Source organism: Anthonomus grandis, chromosome 7 (assembly GCF_022605725.1).
Source record: "Anthonomus grandis grandis chromosome 7, icAntGran1.3, whole genome shotgun sequence".
NCBI lineage: Eukaryota > Metazoa > Arthropoda > Insecta > Coleoptera > Curculionidae > Anthonomus > Anthonomus grandis.
Genome location: NC_065552.1, coordinates 14,472,204 through 14,495,068, shown reverse-complemented (window position 1 = coordinate 14,495,068; position 22,865 = coordinate 14,472,204). Strand labels below are relative to the sequence as shown.

Sequence of the window (22,865 nt, the reverse complement as noted above, 5' to 3'; positions counted from 1 at the left end):
AACATTAGAAAAGCACAATTGTGAAACAAAATTTATTACTTTGTATGGAATGAAATAAAACAGTTTTTATCTTTGGTTAAACAAAGAAAAACATTACATTTTAGGCAACGCATTATGGACCGACTTTTGCACCCTTCTAACCTGCATTTAACTGGGTTCTTTATTCTTTGGCCAGTGTTCAAAACCACCAAAGCGTTTGTCTGCACAGGGCAAACTGGAAGGCATTCTTCTCTTTTTTATTTCATTTCCTTCAACGCTAGTCTCTTCCTCTATATTTTCTTGGCATTCTGTTTCCTCCAATACACGCTTCTTAGTACCGGCAATCAGATATTCCCCAAGATTAAGTCTAAATTCCAAAAGATCCATAATATCTTTGCTTCGAAGGTTTTGACTATAACAATCCCTTCGATACTCCATCCAGCTGTTTACTATTGCTAAGTCGAACAAATGTAGGATGGCTTTAAGAGTCCATTTCCGGGTTCGAAAGAAAGATCGATAGTATTCCATCATTTGGTCGCAAACATCTACGAACTATAGAAAAAGCTGTCTTTTCTTTTCTTTCAATGGCTTTACATCTATTGCGAACCAAATCAATTACCGGCTGTATCCTCCACAATCTATTCTTTTTTTGTTCCTCTTCTGATACGCTAAGATTGTCAACGACATGTAAATTTACACGTATCATGTAAAACCTTTGACGGGTGACCCCATCAATTAATAGGAACTTATATTTTCCATTCCAATACATATGTATCCTTGGAAGATGAATACATCCCATCAAAGCATTTATTCCGAAAAATGTCTTTATTTCTTAAGAAGTAAAGTTGTAATCCTTGCTTTTAGTTTCCATGCTTCCACTGGAGAGTCTGGAAATGTATGAGGGGTAAATCATCTTCTGAATGTGAAAAGCTATCAGCTTCATTTGGTGCTACAATTGGGATCTTTTCGTGAATTTCAAACTCATCTTCTTCATCCTCGGACTCTAAATCCGACCCAACTTCCTCTAGAAGTTGGAACAATGCCTCCTCGTCATCCCTTAGATGGTCCAAATCAATAATTTCCTTACTTCTTTCTGTAACAAAGAATTAATTGTATCCAACTTAATTAAAACCAAACCACGTAAACCCCCGTGGCTCACAATTGTGATATACATAACAAAACCATTCTTGGAATCAACAATTTAAAAGATATTTTCAATCTCTAAAAACAATACACTTAATTGAAGTTTATTATACCTATTTAATATTAGGCACTTCTTTTTTCCCTTAAATTCTATAAATAAATAATAACTTACCTGCACGAGCCATTATTGAAAATAATCTGAAACTTTTCAGGTTATGACAAGAATGCACTCCCAGCAAAATAAACGATTTGCGCGTGCACACCTATAAAATGCACTATTCACAATCATGTCGCACGGTTGGTTCTCCACCAAGATTAAACATTTTTTGATCCTTATAACATTAGTAAATAAGGATAGCGTAAGGGTTATCAGTCAAGAGCTTTAAAAAAATTAATCAGAAGAATTAAAGAATTACAAATTATCAGGAATTGTTAGGTTTAGGAAGTCGCAGAGCCAAAAATAAATTCGAAAGAAAAAAAAGATTTTTTATATACTTTTTTTTCATTTAACTCACGTGAGCTTTTCGCCTCTTTCCGCACCCTATACTCTTCTGTTCGTTACCTGCCGTTTCCTTTAGCACCCACATTTTTTTTTTAATTTAAAAAATTAATATTTGATGTACATAAATTAAAATATATCTTCTAAGGATGTATCGCATGAGTCCTCTTGTTATTTAAAATTAGTTTATGTTTCGGCTGTCAAAAACCAAGATAGCTATTTACTATGCTTGTGCAGGAAATTAACATTGTAATTTTGTAAATAACATTTTTTCTTTGGAAAATAAATATTATTCTCCTAGATTCTCCTCATGGGGAACCGTTGCTGCTACGTGCGAACTAGGCAAGGGAAATCTAGATGGCGTCGTAACTATGAACTACTATGTCACTTTGACATTATTGATAAATCCAAGCATTTGAAGTGTGGAAAGTGTGTAATTGTAATTAAATAATAAAATTATACAATTTCTTATTAAATGAAATTTGAATTTCCCCCCTTAATTTGGCCACGCCTTTCTACCATTTTAATTGGTCCAATTAGGCACGTCAAACAGAAAAATTAGTTACAACAGTTTCCGTTGCCAAGCGAGAGGACGCTAACAGATTTCTCGGAAGAATTTCTATCAGTTTGTATCACGAACTTAAAAAATATACCTGGACTGCCAATTCAATGAAAAGTAAATGACCACTACTAGGGGGCCGCCATTTTGCGTGATTGTGTCCTTTCGATGTTGGTCACTCTGACAAATTTTAATTGTGCCAACTGTAGGGAAACAAAACAATTAAAGTTTTTGAGAGGTTATGTTTACAAAAATACAAAATAGAAAGTTACATAAAGGTAAGAATTTAAGATCGTTGCGTTAGATCTGTGATTTTTCTGGTACTTCTTTAAGAATTTCGTTAAAATTTATGAAAGAAAATAATCCTCACCTAAAACGAGACAAAGTTTCAATCAACTTGGAATAGATGCGTGCACTTTAAAATATTTGTTTTATCATTCTGATAATCTTGAATCTTATAAATCCTAATGCCATGAAAATTATGATATTCATTTAAATGTTTGCTTGTATTTACTTAACAAATTCAGTTAAAAACACTTATTTTCTTTCTATTTTTACGATTACGAGTTTTACTTTCCTTCCATGTACAGCGTTTCCACATTAATAGGTACAACCATATATAAGAATCAAAATATAGATGATTTTATGAGGGTTTGTAATTATAAAGGGTTTATATAGAAAAAATATATTATTCTGTCAACAACTCAATATATTATTCTATTATAAACAACACAGACGGACAATTCACAATAATTCGGTTTTGAGAAACTGAACCAAATACCTTTAAATAAAGATGGTGATACATTATTTACGTATTAAATAAGGAGAAACATACATCGCCTGTTGCAGACGATATACCCAAGCGTCGTTTACAAATCGTCAAAAACTAGGCAATCCGCTATACTCACACGTCAAATGTCAACTTCATTACCGTTATTTAATATATTTTTTGTTGGCAACACTAAAAATTTTCGGAGTGACCAACATCAAAAGGACACAACCACTATAAAAATGGCGGCCACCATGCAGTGGTCATTTTTGGGTATCGTGGCCATATGCATTAGCAGTCCAGGTATATTTTTAAGTTCGTGGTTTGTATGCAACCACCACTTCTCTATATTTTTCTCTCTCCTTCTACCACGAGAGCGGAACCGCTGGTTCAGGCTAGTGTGTTACATAGTTGCTCTAAGTGTGTCTAAGTAGCAATAATTATTTGTAGAACTTTATAAACTGGATAAATGTCAAATATAATAATTCTTAGTCTTCAATCAGCCAATAGCCAAATAGTTGGTAATCACGTGATCTTAAAACTTTTAAAAGTAAAAGTTTTGATGATGTGGATTAACACTTCTAAAGTATCAGGTATTAAAGCGCATTTTTTTCGTAAGCTTGAAATTTATGATTTTTATGATTAATTTAATGATTTTTATTTAATTAATATTTATTTTTCAATGTAGCTTTCGGCTTAGTTAAAATTAAGAAAAAAAAAAAGAAAACCCTGGTACACTAAAGGACTGCTAACTTCGGGTAAAAATTTCAGATCGTAATTAGAAAATGTGCAATTGGTAATGCACATTTTGGGTCTTATGTTAATAACTACCGCAGGATTTCCCAAAACTCTATTAAGCTGGCAAAAAAACTTATATTACTCTAAAAGAATTGAACAATCATCCAATAAATCCAGGGAGACTTAGAAAACAACATTGTTAACAATTGTTAACAACATGATGGGTGGTGTACAATGTGATCGTGTTTCTGAAGCTTTAACAGCTGAGTTCCTTAACACTTATTATCAGAGTATTTCCTTGTATCTCTCTGAGAATTTACCCCAGTGTAATGTCGATCGAGTCTCTCATCTTACTAGCATTCAACCCTCTGAAACATTTTTGCTTGGACCTACAGATCCAAATGAAATTGAAGCTGTCCTGCGTGGCATAAAGAGTAAGAATTCTGGTGGGTAGGATGGAGTTTCGGTGAGAGTACTGGAGCTGCATTGCCACAAATTGCCGTAATCAATATTTCTTTTTTATTTGGATCTTTTCCTCATTCTCTTAAAGAGGCTGTGGTGATTCCATTGTACAAGGGAGGTGACCAAAACAGTCTATCAAATTTTAGGCCAATAGCTTTGCTTCCCTTTGCCTCTTGGTAGGCTGACTGAGAGACTGGTTGAAACTCGTGTGGTGGACTTTCTTAAAAGGCATCGACTTAGCGTCTAGCGTCTTATCAGTTTGGTTTTCCGGAGAGAGTCGACACGGGCGATGCTATTTTCAACCTTTTGGAGAGCCTCTACTTGGGGTTGAATTCTGGTGAATGAGCGGCGGCGGTTTTCTGTCTTATCCAAAGCTTTTGATTGTGTGAGTCACAGAATTCTGCTGCGGAAACTCGAGATCTATGGTTTCAGGGGAGTTGCTCTTAACTGGTTTCTGTCCTATCTTTCGGGTAGAACTCAAAGAATGCTCTTTGGTGACACTAAGTCTGGTAGGCTGCTCATTGATGCTGGTGTGCCCCAGGGCTCTGTCCTCGGTCCCATATTGTTCTTGTTATACGTCAATGATCTGCCTTTTGTCCCTGTTTCTGAAAAGTTTACACTTTTTGCCGACGATACCACTATAGTTTGGCATGATACCGACCCTGAAGAATGAGAGCTGCCATTGACAGGGATCTGACTCTTGTTAAGCTGTGGTGTGATGCTAACAAGTTAGCTTTTAACAGCTCTAAAACTAAAATTCTATCCTTTAGGTGTGATCTAGAGGCAGTTACTTTGCATAATAATTCAATCAGTCTATCTGTCGCAAGCAAATTTTTGGGTGTGACGATCGATAAGCTTTTAAAATTTGAAGACCACATCTCTTACTTGCAAAAAAAATTGTCATCGAACTAATATAGAGTAATTGCTAATTCCCTTAACTTTGTTGTAGCCAAAAATGCTTACCATGCTCTCATTGAATTCCATCTTAGGTCTGGAGTTGTCTTCTGGGGAGTTTATGCCCAGTATCTGTTTAATTCTTATTTTTTATGCAGAACAAGGTAATTCGCTGATATGCCGTATCTCTTCTCGCACTTCTTGTCGGGATCTTGTCCTGAGGCTTTCCATTCTAACCTTGCCCTACTAATTTATAATGGAAACCGCTTGTATTATTTATAAAAAATACAAACATGAGCTTAATAATTCTCCATCTGAGTACAATCTTCGTAACACATTTTCTCTGCCTCTTCCTATTTCAAGAACTGAGAGGGTAAGGGCCTCGTTTATATATGTCGGTAGGAAGCTTTTTAATCATTTACATCTTATTTTGAGGAATACTGAATGTGACCTTAAATTTAGGAAAAAATTAAAGACATTTTTACAAAGTGAAGCTTTTTACTTATTGGATGAATTTTACCGGCCATTTTTAGTCATAATTTTGCCAGTAATTTTGCCAGACATTTTTAGTCATATTGTTTTGTTTTATATGTTATTTTTATTATTGTTATTTACTGACTAGTTTTGATACATGTACTTTATAAGTTTTAAAACCTTTACCTATAATGTTTCCTTGTTTTGTTTAATAAATACTTTTACACTATTTTCTCTTTTTTACAGCTTTTGTTAACAACTTTTGGGTTAATAACAATAAAGGGGTTTTGAATTTATTCTGAAACGACATTTGGGATAATGTTGATGAGGCTTCATTTGGCCACTTCTAAGAACCACCTTTGGGTCGGAGCTTTTTGAGAAAAAGTTTATTATTGTTTGCCTAAAAAATTCTAAAAAATTGAAATATCCAGAACTGGTAGATTAATTTTGTGTTGACAAAAAGTTCTAAATATGTTATTTTTCTCCTAAAATGAATGCATCCTCAAGCACTTTTTTTATACAAAATCTTGTTAGATTGTTTTCAATGTTTTAAAATTTTATATTTTTATTAGATAATCTTCTTAAAATTTTCGTACTATCGATTTTTAACAGAGCTGTGACAGTATTACTGCCCGTATTTTAAGATTGTTTATTATGTTTACTTTTTTTTTTTTAAAGAAGGTTCAAGTTGGTAATTAAGAAATTTTACTGAAAAAGTGAGCTTCTGGTATCAATTTGTTATAATTTTATTATCTTGTCGTATAATAATGCCGTAACGAGTTTTTCAAAAACAATTTGCAGTCGCCACTTTTTTCCATTCATAATTTTCTTAAATACAGAGATCAAATCCAAAAAAAAACAAATATTCCTCTCAAAAGTTTTCTGCTACAAATATGCTGAACTGTGAGCAATAGTCTGTCCCAGAATATTTATTTTTTTGCCAAACACACAACAGTCTACAATTAGTTTAAAATAAAAAACTGAATTTGAGAATAACCTCTTGTTAGCCTTACTGGTATATCTAGTTAGCTTTATGAGGATGGAGTTTGGTTGGAGGCACGTCAGTCCTCCTCCTTAAATTTATATTTTTCTTCTTCAGATATCAAATGCGGGATCGTTATACTTTTCAGTTTTTAAAATACTTTATAAGTAAATAGTGTTAAAATACAATAATAAGTTTTATTATGTTATTTTAGTGACCAGTTTAATTGTATTGAGTTTTAAAGGTTGGAAGTGGGAGTCAAGTAAAATTCAAGACGTTTAAATCTTTTTTCTCTTTATTGCCAACGTTTCGGCATGTATTAGGACTATATTTAGGGCTAGCAGAATTTCTGTTCTGGGTTAGTTTAGATTTTACTTGTTCCCACATCCAACTTAACCCTTAATACTCAATACAATAATGAGTTTACATACACAATACTATATTTTTTTAATATAATACAGTTCTTCTATATTAGGTATATATGCACATTAAATGGTAGGAAATTCACTTAATTTCTTTTACCCAAATCTGATGAAATTTGCTCACGTTGGTCAGGTATGATAACTTTGGCAAATATACTTGTACTTTTTGCATTCCAAGACAAAATTATGTCAATTCGTGGTATTTTTTTAGTACAAAATATGATTTATCCAAAATTTGTGTTAGTTTTAAAATCTCCTATAGATGTATTCTTTCTACAAAAAAAAAGATCTAAAAATCGTATTTATTTATTTTAAGCAGTTAAAAGTATAGGTCGTTTTATAAAACTTAGGAATACTTAAAGAATTAAACCGACATAAACCGACTGAAACCGAGTGAAAATAAAATGTCTGTATATTATAACATTAATATGCATTATGTCCTAAGTAGCGCCGAATTTTTTGAGATTCTTTTTTTTTAAGTCAAAATAGCATCTATTTTATTTATTTTCACATATACTTTGGGTCCTTCTATACAGGGTTATCCAAATCAAGTGTCCACCATTGGTAACTTTGTTATTACTGACAATACAAAGTTGTTTAAATTAGCAAAATAGTAGTATTTTTAACGCTGGTAAAAATGAGAAGAAAAAAGAAAAATTGAGAATCGTATTTTTGAGTTTTTCATTAAAATATCATTTTTTTTATGGAAACCCCTGTATTATATTTTTTTCTGTTAAAACATCAAATTTTAAACAAACGCAACTAGAAGGCTTTGGAAAACAATGATAAAATCAAATAATGTCAAACATTAGCGTGGTTGTCAAATACTCGTTTATAAGCTTTATTGTGTCAGTTATTAATTTTAATAAAAATGATTTTCTCTCATGAAGAAAAGTATGATATATTATATTATCGTTCTTAATATTTATCCTATTATAAAAATATCGTTCATACGGTTGAATGCGGCATCAACCGTATGAACGATATTTTTTGAAACTCTATCGAAAATTTAGAAGCAACGAAAATGTTTTTGCTAAAACAAGGGCAAAAAAGAATTAATAATAAGCGAGGCCGCGGAAATTGCAGTTATTGGATATTTCGAAGCTTAAAGTGAGATACCAGATATTCCCAAGGACTCTAATTTTAGTTATGGTACTGTTCAAAGGATTTTAAAAAAGTACAAATTGAAGAACGTTTAATAGAAAACACCACCATTATTGGTCAAGAAAAAATCTTGTTGTTTAGTTTGTTGTTAGTTTAATTGTTAGTGCAAGAGGTGCACAAGTCGGTTGCAGTTTCAACATTTGGTGCGGTATAATTGGTTCAAAAACTGTTGGCCTGTTCTTTTATGAGAGCACCCTAACTGGTGACTTTATGACGGACATTTTGAATAATTTCTTAGAAGAATTGGATCTTATAAGTAGGCTGCATTTTCAGCAAGATGGCGCACCTGCCCACAACTACATAGGTACTTATCATTTTCTAAATACTACTTTTAATGACCAATGGATAGGAACATAAGGCTCCAATCAGTGGCCTCCCAGATCGCCAGATCTAAGAACAAGAAGTAATCAAGTGGGGTTACTTAAAAAACCAAATCGAACCAAGTTTACGTCGACGCTTTAAAGACTGCAGTTAGGGAAAAGATAACTCAAATAGATGGTAGGACCATACTTAAGACAGTTCGAGCAGCTAAAAAACGTGCCAAAAAATGTATTGAAAAACAAGGTGGTGTTTTCGAGCATCTTCACTAATAACAAAGTTACCAATGGTGGACAGTTAATTTGGATAACCCTGTATATGTTTATTAATTTGTCAGAAAGTATATATGATAAATATGTGAAAATAAATTAATATTTTAACACAACCAGCATGCTCGATATTTTTGCTATATGCTATATTCTCTATGCATGAGATTCTATTGCATGAGAATATCCGCTACATTATAAGTATGGTCCTGGTTTTAATATTAAATTCAGTACATTACATCAATCAAACTTACATAGTTCATTTTTACAGAGGCTCGAAATAGAAAATGAAATTTCGCAAAGTTTTGTTGGATTTTGTTAAGTTTCTACAAATAGTATAGAAACTTAACATTATGTTTTTGTTATCCTAGTAAACAAGCATGTTAAATTATTTTTATGTTGCTCATATTAAATACTAGGTGTCCCATTTAGAAAGAACCCCATCAATAAATGACTAAAAATGTTGAAGTTCGGTCCAGAAAATAATGAGCACCATGTACAATAAAATCAAACGTAGTGGTCATTGGCAAAAAATTGAAAAAAATTACTGTCACACTTTTTGTACAAAGCTATATACACATTTTTAAATGTAGAGTTATAATCACAGACAGGACTACGGAATGGCCACACAATAGAAAGATGCAATGGACACGTTCCATTTTATGTTCTGAGATATATTCAGTGTTCTGAGATACTGAAATTCAACAATTCAATGTCTTTTATAATAATCCATACTTTTCTCAGTATATTCAGTGCATCACTTAATGTCGTTTCAAAGTAATTTAGTGAATATTATATACTCTAGCTTAATAAAATTAAAAAACAGTAATTGGAGCTATTACGCCAGGTAGTTAGGAAAATTATTGGACAAAAAAATAAGCAAATTATACATGTACTTAAAAGCGTATATCTATTGATAGATTTTGTTGATTGACTGATTTTTATAAAAAACTAACGAAATTATTTCTATAACTGGGAAATTGTCTCACTTTAAAAATGTACTCCAGAAAGCAACAATTGTTCCTGAATAGTACTACTGAACAATAAAATTTACATTTTAGAAGGACTTTGATGCATTAGCATGCAAGCAAGTTAGACTCAATTAGTGTTCTCTTTTCCCTTTCTATTGCCTTTTCAACATCCCCCTTTCTAGAGAAGCTTTCCTTGATGAACTAAATATAATTAAACATATTGCTTTTAATAATGGTTTTCCACTTGATATAATTAATCGCCTTTATTCTAAATTCTATAATAAATATAAACTTACAACTTAATCCATCTTAATAATGAAAATAGTCACCTTTTTAGATCAATGTCATTTGTTGGTAATATTTCTTTTCAGCTTGGAAAGTTTTTCAAGTCTACAAATCTCACAATTGCTTTTAAAACTACAAACAGTTTAAAGAGGCAGCTAGTTAGTACAATAGATAAGGCAGATTTCTTTTCAAAATGGGTGATATATTCATTAAGATGTAATGACTGTAATGCCATTTACATAGGGCAATCGGGGAGAAAAATTTCCACCAGAATAAAGAAACATACAAGTTTGGTGGACAGGTACAGGGATACTGACATGATTGAAACTAAATCGGCGTTTGCAAATTATTTATTGGCCTCCTCACGTGGTTTTTCTTTAACTCAGGAAGCGGATATTTTGCATGAGTGCTCAAAAGGCAAAAAACTGGACTTGTTGGAAAAAATGGAAATAACTAAAGCTAAGAAGAGCCCTGTCCTTGTGTGTGTGAACGATATTTTCACGTTTGAACCTCACCTCATTTATAACAACCTCTCTCAAAGAATTTAAAAAGTCTTTTCCTTTTCGTTATAATTTTATATATTTTTGGTTTTTATTGTTAAGATTGTTTACTTATATTCACACTTATTAATATAGTTCGGATTGTTCCCCATATTTGATAATGTTACTTGGTGGCCTATGAGTTAGACGCGCGCCTATGAATCTAAAGGTTGCTGGATCGTTCCCCACTGGTGGCATTTTACATTTTTACTTTTTTATTTTTTATTTTTTAAGCATACATTTTTATCTATGGTGGGAATTGTTAACTTAACCTAGCTTTTCTTTTGTTGTTAGTTGTAATGTGATCTGTGTAGGTCTAGGTAATGAGTTTTATCATAATTTATATTTATTAAGCGTTCTTTTTGTGAAATATATCTCAATGTATTTTTTAGGCCTGATGATGCTCCGATAGGAGCGAAACACGTGTAGCTTTGAAAAAATTATATGGATTTGATGAGACCGTGACTTTGTGTTCTTACCTTTGTTTTGTTTTTGTTTGGTCTCTTAGAGAAAAATGGATGATAGGTTTCTATTCAATTAGTGTTTCGATGCTTACAATAATGAGTACAAAAAAGAGTAAACGATGCTTACAATAATGACCTGTCTTACAAACTTTTACCTTTTAGGATTAAGCTTCTTAGCTATCACAAAATGAAATGAAAAAAACACTTATCCACAATTTTTTAAATATTAGTTCCACTGTAGGAAATGAAGATCAACTTTTATTTAATATAAATATAATATAAAGTACAATACAATAAGTGGCAAAGAATATAGTCATAATCAATAATATGAAAATGAGCATAACTATAGCAAAAACCAAAAGCAAAAAATACAAAATCGTAAAACATAACCCAATAGACAACTTCAGCACTTTGTTTTTTAAGTCTTAATTTAAATGAATTAACAGATCTATCTACAAAGGGGTCAAGATTAAGCTCGTTAAATGCTCTCATTATTCTAGTGATTGGAGAAAAGAATCCGTAATTAGCATGATGGAAAGGAAAACGAAACATAGCAGGATTCTGAGATCTATTATTGATATTGACATTCAATGGTACAGTTTTTAAAATATTAGAGCAACAAAAAATTCCATTTAATATTTTATAAAATGTGAGTAAATCTGATGGAGTCCTCCTTGCTTCAAGACTACCGATTTACTGTCCAGTAATACCCAAGACTCTAACAGTAGTACCAAATTTGAGGACTAAGCCATTTATTTTGTAATGATGCATAGCTAATAGAGAGCGACCAAAAAATATGCTTGAGTGTTTTTTAATATTAAGCTCCAAACCATTACTGACCATAAAAAAAAACTGTCAACATCAGCACAGTATCAGACCTATAACACAACAAAGGCCATTAATAAATAGAATGCATAAAATAGGTGCACGGAGAAAATGAGGTACACGGTAAAAAACTTGAATTTTTTCAGATATGATGATATTTATACATACCAATTAAATACGATTCCACAAACACCTATCAACCCACTTCAAAAGACTATCGCCCAGACCCATTGCACGCAACTTCTGAATGAGATGTCACTCTGTCAAAAGCCTTTGAGAAGTCAGTGTACTGTCCACCGTACTTAAGTACTGCTGATATGTACGCAAATTAATTACGGTAGATTTATCCTCAGAAAAACCGTGTTACTGATGTATAATTATGTTTCTACTATGCCATGAGCAAACTGGCAAAACGGCTCTCAATAATTTTCAGATTGAATGCTTACACCCCTGTAGTTGCCAATGTCATTTCTATCTCCACTCTTATATATTGGAGTCAAGAAATTTGTTTTGACACACAAATTTTTAATAAGATGCCATCAGGTCCATAAGAATGTTTAGTTTTGAAGCCATCAATCGCTCTGAAAACGTCAGTAATAGATATGGTAATAGAATAAAAAAAAGATTGTAACCAAAGTTATAATTGGGAACTGTAGCATGTCATGTTTTTTGTAAGTTGCTGAATTTTGAAATGATTTCGGTAATTTTTTACACATAAATGTAATTTATGAATTGAATTACTCTTCTTCTGTCGTCTTGACTACGGAATATTGGTTAAGGCCTGGTGAATCGAATTATCTTAGCAACTACAATAATTTATCAAAATTGTGAAACCATTCCTTTATATGGGGCTATTTTATTATACTATGGTTATATTTTTCATGATGCATCTGCTTTTGCGAATTTTTTTTGAATATTTGGTAATATTCTCGTAAACTCGTAAACTTTATATCTGTTTATTGTTAGTGATATCCCTTTATCTAAATACTAACTAATTTTCCCGAAATAAAACCAATTTTCTTCATAAATCGAAATTTTGCAAAATTTAACGCAAAATAGGTATAAAATATCAATATTAAAAAGGGCATTACGAATATTTGACAATTAGTATATTAATGATAAATTCGCACTTTTTTTAAGCAAAAATATAAACATAACTGAATCAACTAAAATAAATAGTCGAATATAAAAAACTGGTTAATATAAAGTTTTGATGAGGTCATTTATTCTTCATGAGCAATGTGGCCAACTAATAATCAGAACATGCTGAAGGTTGAATAAACTGTTTTTAATAATTCACGTTTAACCTATAAAGACATTTCTAACATACATCCTTTCTTATTAAAATAATTTTGCTTCTAAAATATCAGATGCATGAAGCTTTCCTATGAAATACAACAAAAAATTTCCTGCACAAAAATTATACTTGGTAAGGATCAGCATGCAATGTAACCACCAAGAGCAATTTTCGATAAAAGTTGGTTCTGAAATTATAGAAAATAACTTAATGGGACTCTTTGGTCTTACCACATATTTTATATTTATATTTGCCTGTATTATATGAAAATGTTGTTTGGTTAAATTGTTTAGCATAATCGGTTTAACGTTTTCGTATTTTGGATCTTGTGTTTAAGTTTAAAACGAATCAAGTTAAGATATATAGGCTTTTTGTTTTAAAATATCACGTTTTAAGAATAAAAATCCTATCTAAGAGTTCATAAAATAGATAAATATAAAAAATATGCCTAAATATAATCAAAAGTGTAACCTTTAATTTATCAAATCATGTGCATATTTATTGCAATAAATAATAAAACAACCTCCATTGTTTGTCCTTATTGCACAATTACTCCATACTGATTGGAATAATGTTAGCATTGACTCAATCTGTCTCAATGAGTATTTTGTTTTCCTACAATCAACCTATTTATAGAAAGTTTTGTGGGTAGGGTAGGTTAGGTTCAATAAATATACTTTTTGTATATGGTGTCAAGATAAGAATTCTTAATGATATGTATTGATACTAGAGTTTAAACGACGATTAGATCAAAGATGTCTAAATAGTTGCTTTGTGATAAAAATTACCTTTTTTCAATAAAACCTGAAGTATTTTTTAACAATCATCCTCAAGCATTTATTTTACATACAAAAGTATTCCATAGAATAATATAATTATAACACTAAATTTTATTAACAGGATATGACATAAATATAGTATGATGGATTTCCCAGCCATGAAAAATAACTTAATAATTGGGAATTATCATTTTAAGTATTTATTTTTTTAACCTAGGTATATTTATATTATTGAAATTTATAAGCTATATTCTAAATATAATTGAGCCCTAGTACAATTAATTTATATAAATTTTCCGAATTTTAAAGGAAAACTAATGAATTTAAAAATATACTCAAACCTTTGCAATTTCTTATCCATTTTCAAAAAGAGGTGCATAATATATGCCTTTTTTTTCTGACTTTACTTTTTTAATTAATGAACTTCCTAGTTAAAAAGAGGTCTAATGGCTAAGGATACTTCTAATTAGCCATTAAAAAGAGTATTTTGATTTATTTCTATTTAAAAATGCAAGTGCAAAACACTTACGGACTCAAGACTAGTAGACTTTTACCTTTAAATTTACTTTAAAAGACCACATTTCAAAATACTGATGATTTAAAAATTTGAATTCTTTAGCCTGAAAAACTGTTAATTTTTTACAAATCTTTTAAACCTTTATTGCTGATATGGGTATTAATTTAAATTTTTGTAACAGCATCAGGTAGCAGATCCTATACTCTTTAAAATGATGTATCACACAATAGGATAGCCATTTGACATACCACAGTTTAAGATCAATAAATTATTCATTATTTCCACATATTTTTGCACACTATTTGCTCGTAAGTCCTACTGCTTTAATATTTATTGTACACTTGAATAATGTGTTACCTGAAGGGAGTGCCCATTTAACAAATCATAGTAAAGTTAGCTGGTGGTAAGCAGGCAATTAACAGAACTTTATTAAAGGCAAAATTTCATTTAATTTTGTTTTAAATTCATTGTCCTAATGAGACAATGCTCAAATACCAAACACATAAATATATGTGTATATCCTAGAATAACAAATGTAACTTTATTAAATTTAAATGGTCTGGAAAATCATCACTAATAGTAAACACATTTTATTAAAAAAAAAAACATAACATGTTATTTATTTATTATAACTATTTATAACATGTTACTATTAGTGATTTTTTTTGTAATAAATATGCATTCTAATGAAGCCTTGATAATATGTGCAGTTTTGCCTAGCCTTGCTAATTATACTATAGGCAAAGTTATTTCTTTTTTTATTTTCTTCTTTATAATTGACACTATTATTAGCTTTGCCGCAACTGTAAGGCAATACCTAAAAATTCTCCAATTTCATCATTTCAAGCACATTAAGCTATTACCTATCGCATTCACCAAAATAGTTTCCGATATTTTCACCATTATTAATTTGTGAATTTTCACTTACCTTGTTTCAGAAACAGAATCTGCAGGATCTGCAAAGGGAGAAACATTTTATTAAAAACAATATATGATATTTTCTAACTTTATTTAATCTTTACCTGTTCCACTTCGGCTTCTTGATCTACTGCTGTGTCTAGATTTAACATAAAGGACTGCAGATGAAGAGTCTCTGTCAAGAGATATATCAATATTCTCAGGCTTGACTAAAATTGACACTCTCTTTCCTCCTGATGGTCTTTTCTGGCTGCTTGATGAATGATTTATGCTTGATTCATTATTGCTTGAGACCATAGCTTCATTTTTTAAATTTGAAGGTTCTTCAGTACTGTTGTACACTAAAAAGTTTTTATACTGCTTATATTGGGCAATTTCAGAATGAAGCTCTGTGATTAGAATTTTCTTCTTGGCTATATTATTAGTTTTCGACTGACTAATTTCCTTTGTAAGATCACTGATCTTAGCACTACTGTCTCCAAAAGATGAATTTCTACTTGGATATCTTACATTGGAAGTTGCCCTTCTATTTTCTAAAATTTCTTGTTTCAAGTTTTTAACCTTGAGGACTCTATGCAAAAGTGCCGGATCAGTTGTAGATTTAAAAGTGCTACTAGTTGCTTGAGATGTGGATCCCTTTTCACTTCTTAAATATAACTGTTTTGTTTCATAATGCTTCTTACTCGTCTCATGAAAAGACTTTGATTTTGTCCTAGTAAACTTTTCGATCTTCCCATCAATGCTAGAAGATGAACTGCTTTTAAGCATATCACGATGCTTAGCTTTTTTTTGTTCAGCTTGTATTCTATTAAAATGATATGATTTTGCTCTTTCAAAAGCGGACACGTTATTATTGGAAGGTTCCTTGGCAACTGATTGAACTTTCTTAGCAGTACCACACACTGTTTTATGTATTTTGATGTTTTTTACTGGAGTTGCTGAGTTTTGATTCTCTACATTTACGTAAGGTATTACTGCATTGATACTGGAATGACAAGCCAAGCTAGTTTCTCCGGGTTGAAAGTATCTAGTTACATTATAATTTCGAGGTTGACTCTTAGGTCTTAAAGGATTTTTCTTCACTTTTTTGGGGCTTGTTTTAACAGTCATGTTTTGTTTGTAAACACAATTTGTGAGGTTATAGACTAACGCTTTTAAAGATTAAAACTTTGTTGAATTGATGTTCTGCTTGAAACTACGTTAGATATTAACACGATACGTAAATTTATGATGTGCGACTTAAACCGCCAATTTTCGGAATTTATTCTGGAAACCATTTCCAAAGAACCGGGAAACTTGACATTTGTTGTCAACATTTGAAATTTGAATTTGAAGTTTATGTGCGTGAAGCATCCGATCCGATCGGTTGCCAGGGATCAAGAACACAGCATATGTCGTTTGCCCACAACCTACTTATAGTATGCGCCCGGTGTTATTTATTCGATATAATGCCCCTACTTCCTGAAATTCTTAAGGGATTTTAATAAATTCTAGGATATCTCTTCAATTTAATAATATTATTCTTCCTAAAATAACCAATAATGAAAATTTGTAAAAATATTTACGTCTTTTTATAGAGGTTTTAAACTTCTAGAAACATTTTTTTCGTTAAAGATTAAGTGTGAACCTAGCGTCCGATGCCGTACCTCCCGAAACTCCCAAAGGATTTATTTAAAACTTTGTTCTGAAAATAATATTAAATATGTGTATGGATTTATGAAGGTTGCAAACCTCTTTACCGAAAGTTTTTTTCGTAAAAAATTATTAAATGGTTAGATTTAAAAAAAAAGTCCTAATGGCATTCACTCCCAATTTGAGATGACTGCAAACGTCTGCAAACAAAATGTTTTGGTAAAAAATTATTGAATTGTTATAATTGTAGTGTGATAAACCGATTCAAGATGGTTGAAATTGAAATTTGTCAAACAGTGGGCTGCCAGAGGCAGTTGTCCATATAGGTCTCCTGGTAGACCCACCATGCCCGGGGGTTACGAGAGTCCAATGGCCTTAGAAAAACCGATAAGTCTCTCTGGTCTGAAAAACTTAAAGTCGCTCGGTGCACTGAAGGTGTTACCCAAGTATTTGAAACTGGCACGCTGAGTGCTGACCCCCACCAAGTGGTCTTCGGTTTCATCCTCCTTCCAGCACCACTGGCATTCCGAGTTGTCCGCAATGCCAATGGTATGGAGATAGCTTCTTAAGTGCCAGTGTCCGGTCAAAAAAACCTGTCACTAGCCGACTTTCGCGTCTTTTTAGGCGTAGTAGATCTTTAATGGCAGAGAGCCCACTTATGTGCGCTTTGGCCTGTCTCATACCAGGGGACTCAGTCCATCTTCAGTGGGAATTTCATAAAAATTTCATAGTTATACTAATTTTGACAGCCGCAAAACAACTCTTTAATAAAATATGAAGCATTTTTTTTCAGAAAATATGATAAGATAATAACGAAGTCAACATTCAAAATTAAATGAATGTAGATAACGTCCCTATATTAGAGAACAAGGCAACAACATCGCAACGCCGCTCGATCGCATTGTGGATTCCACTGGCACAAGTAACCTTTACCAGTAACGTCATCAAAAAATATTTACATGATAAATATTTATGATTAATAGATTATACTTTAAATTATAAACAATATTACTGTTTATGAACTCTTTATGCGCTTTTTAACGTACTTCATTAGAGTAAAACTACTTATCTAATAAAAAGCATTTTAATGGAAATTAAATATTTTATAATTATTATAGATTATTATTATATTATTATTATAGAAGTTTTTAATATTCTACGTTTATGACGACGGTTGTCCCTTGATATGATGTTATGATAATATCGGTATTTATTTGTGAAGAGATCGGCTTAAATCGCCTTTTTCCAAAGGTGCAGCACAAAAGGCACAACTTTTTACTATCATAATAGCTCACAAAAACATTTAAATGACTCAACCTTTTTCCTTTTTCAATCAAAAACTAAACATAAAACTTCACAAATGCCGAATGTAAACATAAAGCCTACTAGTAAATACACGAGTGGATCTGATGATGCCTAGTATAGGCGAAACACGTGTAATCCTCTAACTTAATAATTTAATAAACATGAGACCTGTGACTTAGAGTTTATTTAATTACTATTTAGTAAAACAATGTTTGGATTTTTCAAGTCATTTAAAAAGATTATTTATTATTATCATTATTCATTAATTTTCACAAAAACTTTACAAACCTACAAACCTTAGTTTGTAGAGGTTTGTTTATGATGAGGATGTAGTATTTATTACTTTTATCTGAACGGAAAATTATTAAAATCTTTTGGGAATTTCATTTACTATATTTGAAAAATTGAAAAAAAAATTTGTCGGACTATAAATAGATTGCTGCATGCTGCTTAATTTTTTTTTAATGGTGGTAACCGATCGAACCCATACAGTGCATCCGTAAAGTAGCGGATAAACTCAATAAAAATGAAATGAACCGTTTCTGAAAAAAATGCCCGAGTCCGTCGATTTTAATATCGGGTTTAGGTATTTTCTACGTGGAAATTAAATATTCAGGGTGACTAAAAAAAAGCTATGACGTCATCAATATGTTTTTTTTAAAGGGAAATCCCATTTTTTAATGCAGAATCAGAAAGAACGTTTTTTTACAAAGTATATGATACAAATGAATTGTGGTTACATAAGCAATTTTGAACGAAAAATTATGATAAAATGTTAAATTAAAGAAATACGTATCTAAATTAAATGTCAGTATTTTGGTTTTTTAGTTGTTGTTGTCAGTGTCAAAAAGTGAATGTATTTTGGTGCAACTATTTGAAATATTTTTACATTTGCAAGTGATGTTTATTCTTTTTGAGAGGCGAAAGCAGTGTCATCTTGCGTTTTATTAGTAACTACACTTTATTACCTACTGTTATTGTTTGAAATATGAGAAAATTAACCAAACGTGAAAGAATCGAAATCTTGTGCATGATTGGTTTCAGAGACATGTCGCTTACTGAAAAGGAGGTGGTTCAGTTTGTTTAATGCAATGCATCCTGATCGGTCACCTATTTGCCAAAGCATGGTAAGCAGAGTTGAAGCAAGGTTTCGTGAATTCGGGCATGTTCGGGATACTCAAAAAGCTGGTCGCGGTTCAATAACTGAAGAAGATGAGTTTAACGTTCTGTTAACGGTCCAAGATAATCCCAAAGCCACAATCACAGATACGGCTTCTAATGATAATTTATCGCGATCTACTGTGCATAAAGTATTGAAAAAAGCAAAGTTCCACCCTTATAAAATATTCTTACTTCATATCGGAAGATGATTTTGATCGCCGAAATGAATTTTGTGAGGAAATGCAATTTCCTCACAATTATGTAATGATAACAATAGTTTTGAAAAACGGATAATATTTTCTGACGAAGCAACGTTTACTCTAAACGGTCATGTAAACAGACAGAATTGTTGATACAGGGTGACCGAAAACCCTCATTGGTTAACAGAATGTCAGACACAATACGTTTTCATATTCCACAAGTTTTTCCAAATCGTCGGATAGGTGGACGAGGGTTCATTGAATGGCCACCCAGATCGCCAGATTTAACTCCCGTTGATCACATTTTATGGGGATACTTAAAAAGTGAAAGACCAAATACTCCAGGAAATTAGAAATATTTTACTCCAGATGTCATTGACAAGGTTTAAAAGAATTTTTAAATCGCCTTGGTTATTGTCAGGTTGTTATAACGGTGCTCAATTCGAACATTTAATTTAGAGGTATTTGATTAATTTTACATTTTATCATCATTTTTCGCTGAAAATTGTTTATGTAACCACTATTGATTTGTACCACATCGTTTGTAAAAAAATTTGTTCTTTCTGATTCTGCATTAAAAAATGGCGGTTTCCATTTAAAAAACATATTGATGACGTCATATCTTTTTTTAGTCACCCTGTATATTTCATTTTCATGTAGACAAACCCTAAACCCAATATTAAAATCGACTGGTTTTTTTCAGAAACGGTTCATTTCATTTGAAGGGCACAGGGGAAAAAGGAGCTCATGAGCACTTTTGTGATTTTTCAGCAGAGCGATTTTAAGGTTGAAATTCTAGCTTACGAACGCTATGTTGCATTTTTCAATCAATTAACTTTTTTTTTGTGAAGATAAAACAATAAACAAACTCCCTAAGTGTTTTGAGACTGTTTGTATTTCCGTTCAGTGCAAAAAAAAAATAAAATCACATACAGGTACAAAAGTGACAGGGGAAGAAGGGATCCATTTTATTGAAATGAGCCTGTTCTTTCACAGTAATCATAACCTCGATCGTCGTTAGTACGAAAGGCTCCAAACAATATTCCTAAAAAAATAATAGATATTACTATTGTAGATCTATAAAACCGACCTTATCCTTAAAATTTACCAATTCGTTAATTAGTGATGCGGCAGGTTTGAAAAAAAATCTTGCGCTGCTTTGTTGCAAAACTTTTTTAAATGCTACAGGTCCCGAAACTTCTCAGCAGATATTGGAAGCTGCCTTAAATATATAAATAAAATACATAAAAAACAGATTTAATAATAATAAAAAAATGTGTACCTTCATAACTTAACTCAGGTAGCATAAATTCGCTGTCTTGAAGATGACGAACAGCTAATCGCGAAGACTTTCGGTTTTTTCCTTGCAGCGAAGCTGACTCCCAACATCCATTATATGTAGTGCGATACTGTATCAAAGGTCCTCTATTTATCTTAATTTCTCTGATTGGTCTAGATGGGAATGGCGACTTTTTTGCATAACTATTGTCAATAAATGTTCCCCAGCTGCGGAAAAAGGTGTGATTGACCTCGATAACCGTAAATGGAGTTGCGGAATGTCGGGATTCTTCCAATATTTTCAACCAGTCTTTAGGAAGATCTGCTCTGCTTTTTTGGTTTACGAGGCCAAAATTCTTATCACATTCCATATAGGAATGTCCTCGAATGGGGAACGTGATAGAAGCTGATTCTAACCTTTTCTCGTTGTTGACTAAGTTATGAAGAAAACGAAAAAAGGTAAAATTTTTTTGTTGGCCACTGCACGAATCACAAAATATTTGTAGGTGCTTTACTTCTCGATCTAGATGTTTATATATGAAGTTACGAAGCAGTGAGCACACATCATCTGAACCCTTTTTCCCTTGGATTTCTGGATAGACGTAAAAATAGCTCTCAGAGGTAGACAATACGTGAACATTAAATGCGTATGTTGATAGCTGCCTTTTGTAATAGGTATCATTTGTTGGTATATTTGGCGCTGGAAGATTCTTAGCAAAATCCATACAAATTGCCTCTAAATTAGATTTTTTTTTACTGTTTATCTTAGCCATCCTCTTCCTACTATAAAAAGTTTCCGCTTTTTTCTTATGTAACGCGTTTTCTGTAGTTAATCTCTCCATCTCCCTAGAAATCTGTAAGATCTCCTCAGATGAGTTTTTCACCAGTTTTTCAGGTTCTAAGTTTTTAATTTTTATTGTGAACTCATCACAGCTGCTACAAGTATCCGTTCGTGGATAACCAAAGGAGGTATTGAAATCACGGCAAAACACCTGCCTGTACGACTCGTACGATATTTTATTGCCAGGGCGAAGTTCCTTAAACATTTTATGCTTTTTTTTATATTTAGCTCTTCAGAAAGGTATATTTTTGAAGAGTCCTTCAGGCCATAATGACTTCCACGACCTTTAAATGAATTGATATGCTGCCTGACTAGGCTTATAGTTTCTACTGGAAGCTTATTAGAATGGTTTGGGTGCCTACCTCGTTTATCTTCAGGAGCATATCCTGTTTCCTTCAAGCTTGCTACCAAAATTTCCACTTTTTTTCTTGATATGCCATGTATAGCAATAAATGCTTTACGGCACACGTCAAATTCCTCCGTGCTACCTGCTACCACAGCTCGCACCCTGTACTTGTAGGATGCACGGTAGTGCTTAGCACCTTCTCTCAATATCTTACGTTGAACCGGATGTACTGATATTAAGCCACTAAGGTATGAATTTTGAGCATTAGTCGAACTAAGCATGTTAAAATGCTTTAATATGTTACATCTTGTATCACTGGGTACAACATCAAAACACTTTTTTAAACAGTTGCAATCAGGGCCCATTTCATGACTTTGGAGTCTCATTTTCTTATTAACGTCCCTTAATCTGCCGTAAGATTTTCTTTTTTTGCTCCTAGGCTCCATTACACTATTTTTCAGGTTTAGTTCTTCATCACTGCTATGTTCACCACCTTCCATAATGAGAACTTTTTGAGTTTTAAGGATAAAACAAAAAAAAAGAAACCAAACAAGCACGCTCTCGTCTAGTAGACCGACCAACTGACGCGATAATACTAAACATTGATACAAATTAATTTTAATAATAGGTAGCATGGTTGAAACGCATTGCATGCAAAAACGCGCTCATTTCTACAATGAGCCCGTTTTTGCTCGGTTTACACGATAAATGAGCTCGTTCTACCCGTGTATAGCTTTTTTTTTAAAGCAGATTTTCTCTTCAATGAGCACCTTTTATCTAGTTTGGAATATGGGAGGTAAAAGTACATATGAAATACTATCAATCCTGAAAATATCAC

The 22,865-nt window shown here is 32.1% G+C and overlaps 1 protein-coding gene and 1 long non-coding RNA gene across 4 annotated transcripts in view; both read right to left on the bottom strand.

Annotated features, from left to right (window-relative positions):
- Window positions 1-16,607, bottom strand: part of LOC126738979 (uncharacterized) — a 192,388-nt gene extending 175,781 nt beyond the window's left edge. The window contains exons 1-2 of one of the 3 annotated variants that reach the window (XR_007661508.1): window positions 15,369-16,607; window positions 15,275-15,302 (exon numbers count right to left, since the gene is read on the bottom strand). Coding sequence is in view for 2 of the 3 variants with exons in the window: in XM_050444497.1 (XP_050300454.1) it covers window positions 15,275-15,302; window positions 15,369-16,374 (1,034 nt within the window). In the remaining variant the exon portion in view is untranslated. The remainder of the gene's footprint in view (window positions 1-15,274; window positions 15,303-15,368) is intronic. The other 2 variants (XM_050444497.1, XM_050444499.1) reach the window with 2 other exon arrangements.
- Window positions 16,608-20,439: 3,832 nt separating this feature from the next.
- LOC126738464 (uncharacterized) lies at window positions 20,440-20,787 on the bottom strand. Its single transcript, XR_007661345.1, has 2 exons — window positions 20,671-20,787; window positions 20,440-20,607 (listed from the first exon to the last, which is right to left on the bottom strand). It is a non-coding gene; the product is annotated as an uncharacterized LOC126738464 (long non-coding RNA).
- Between the last annotated feature and the right edge of the window lie 2,078 nt (window positions 20,788-22,865).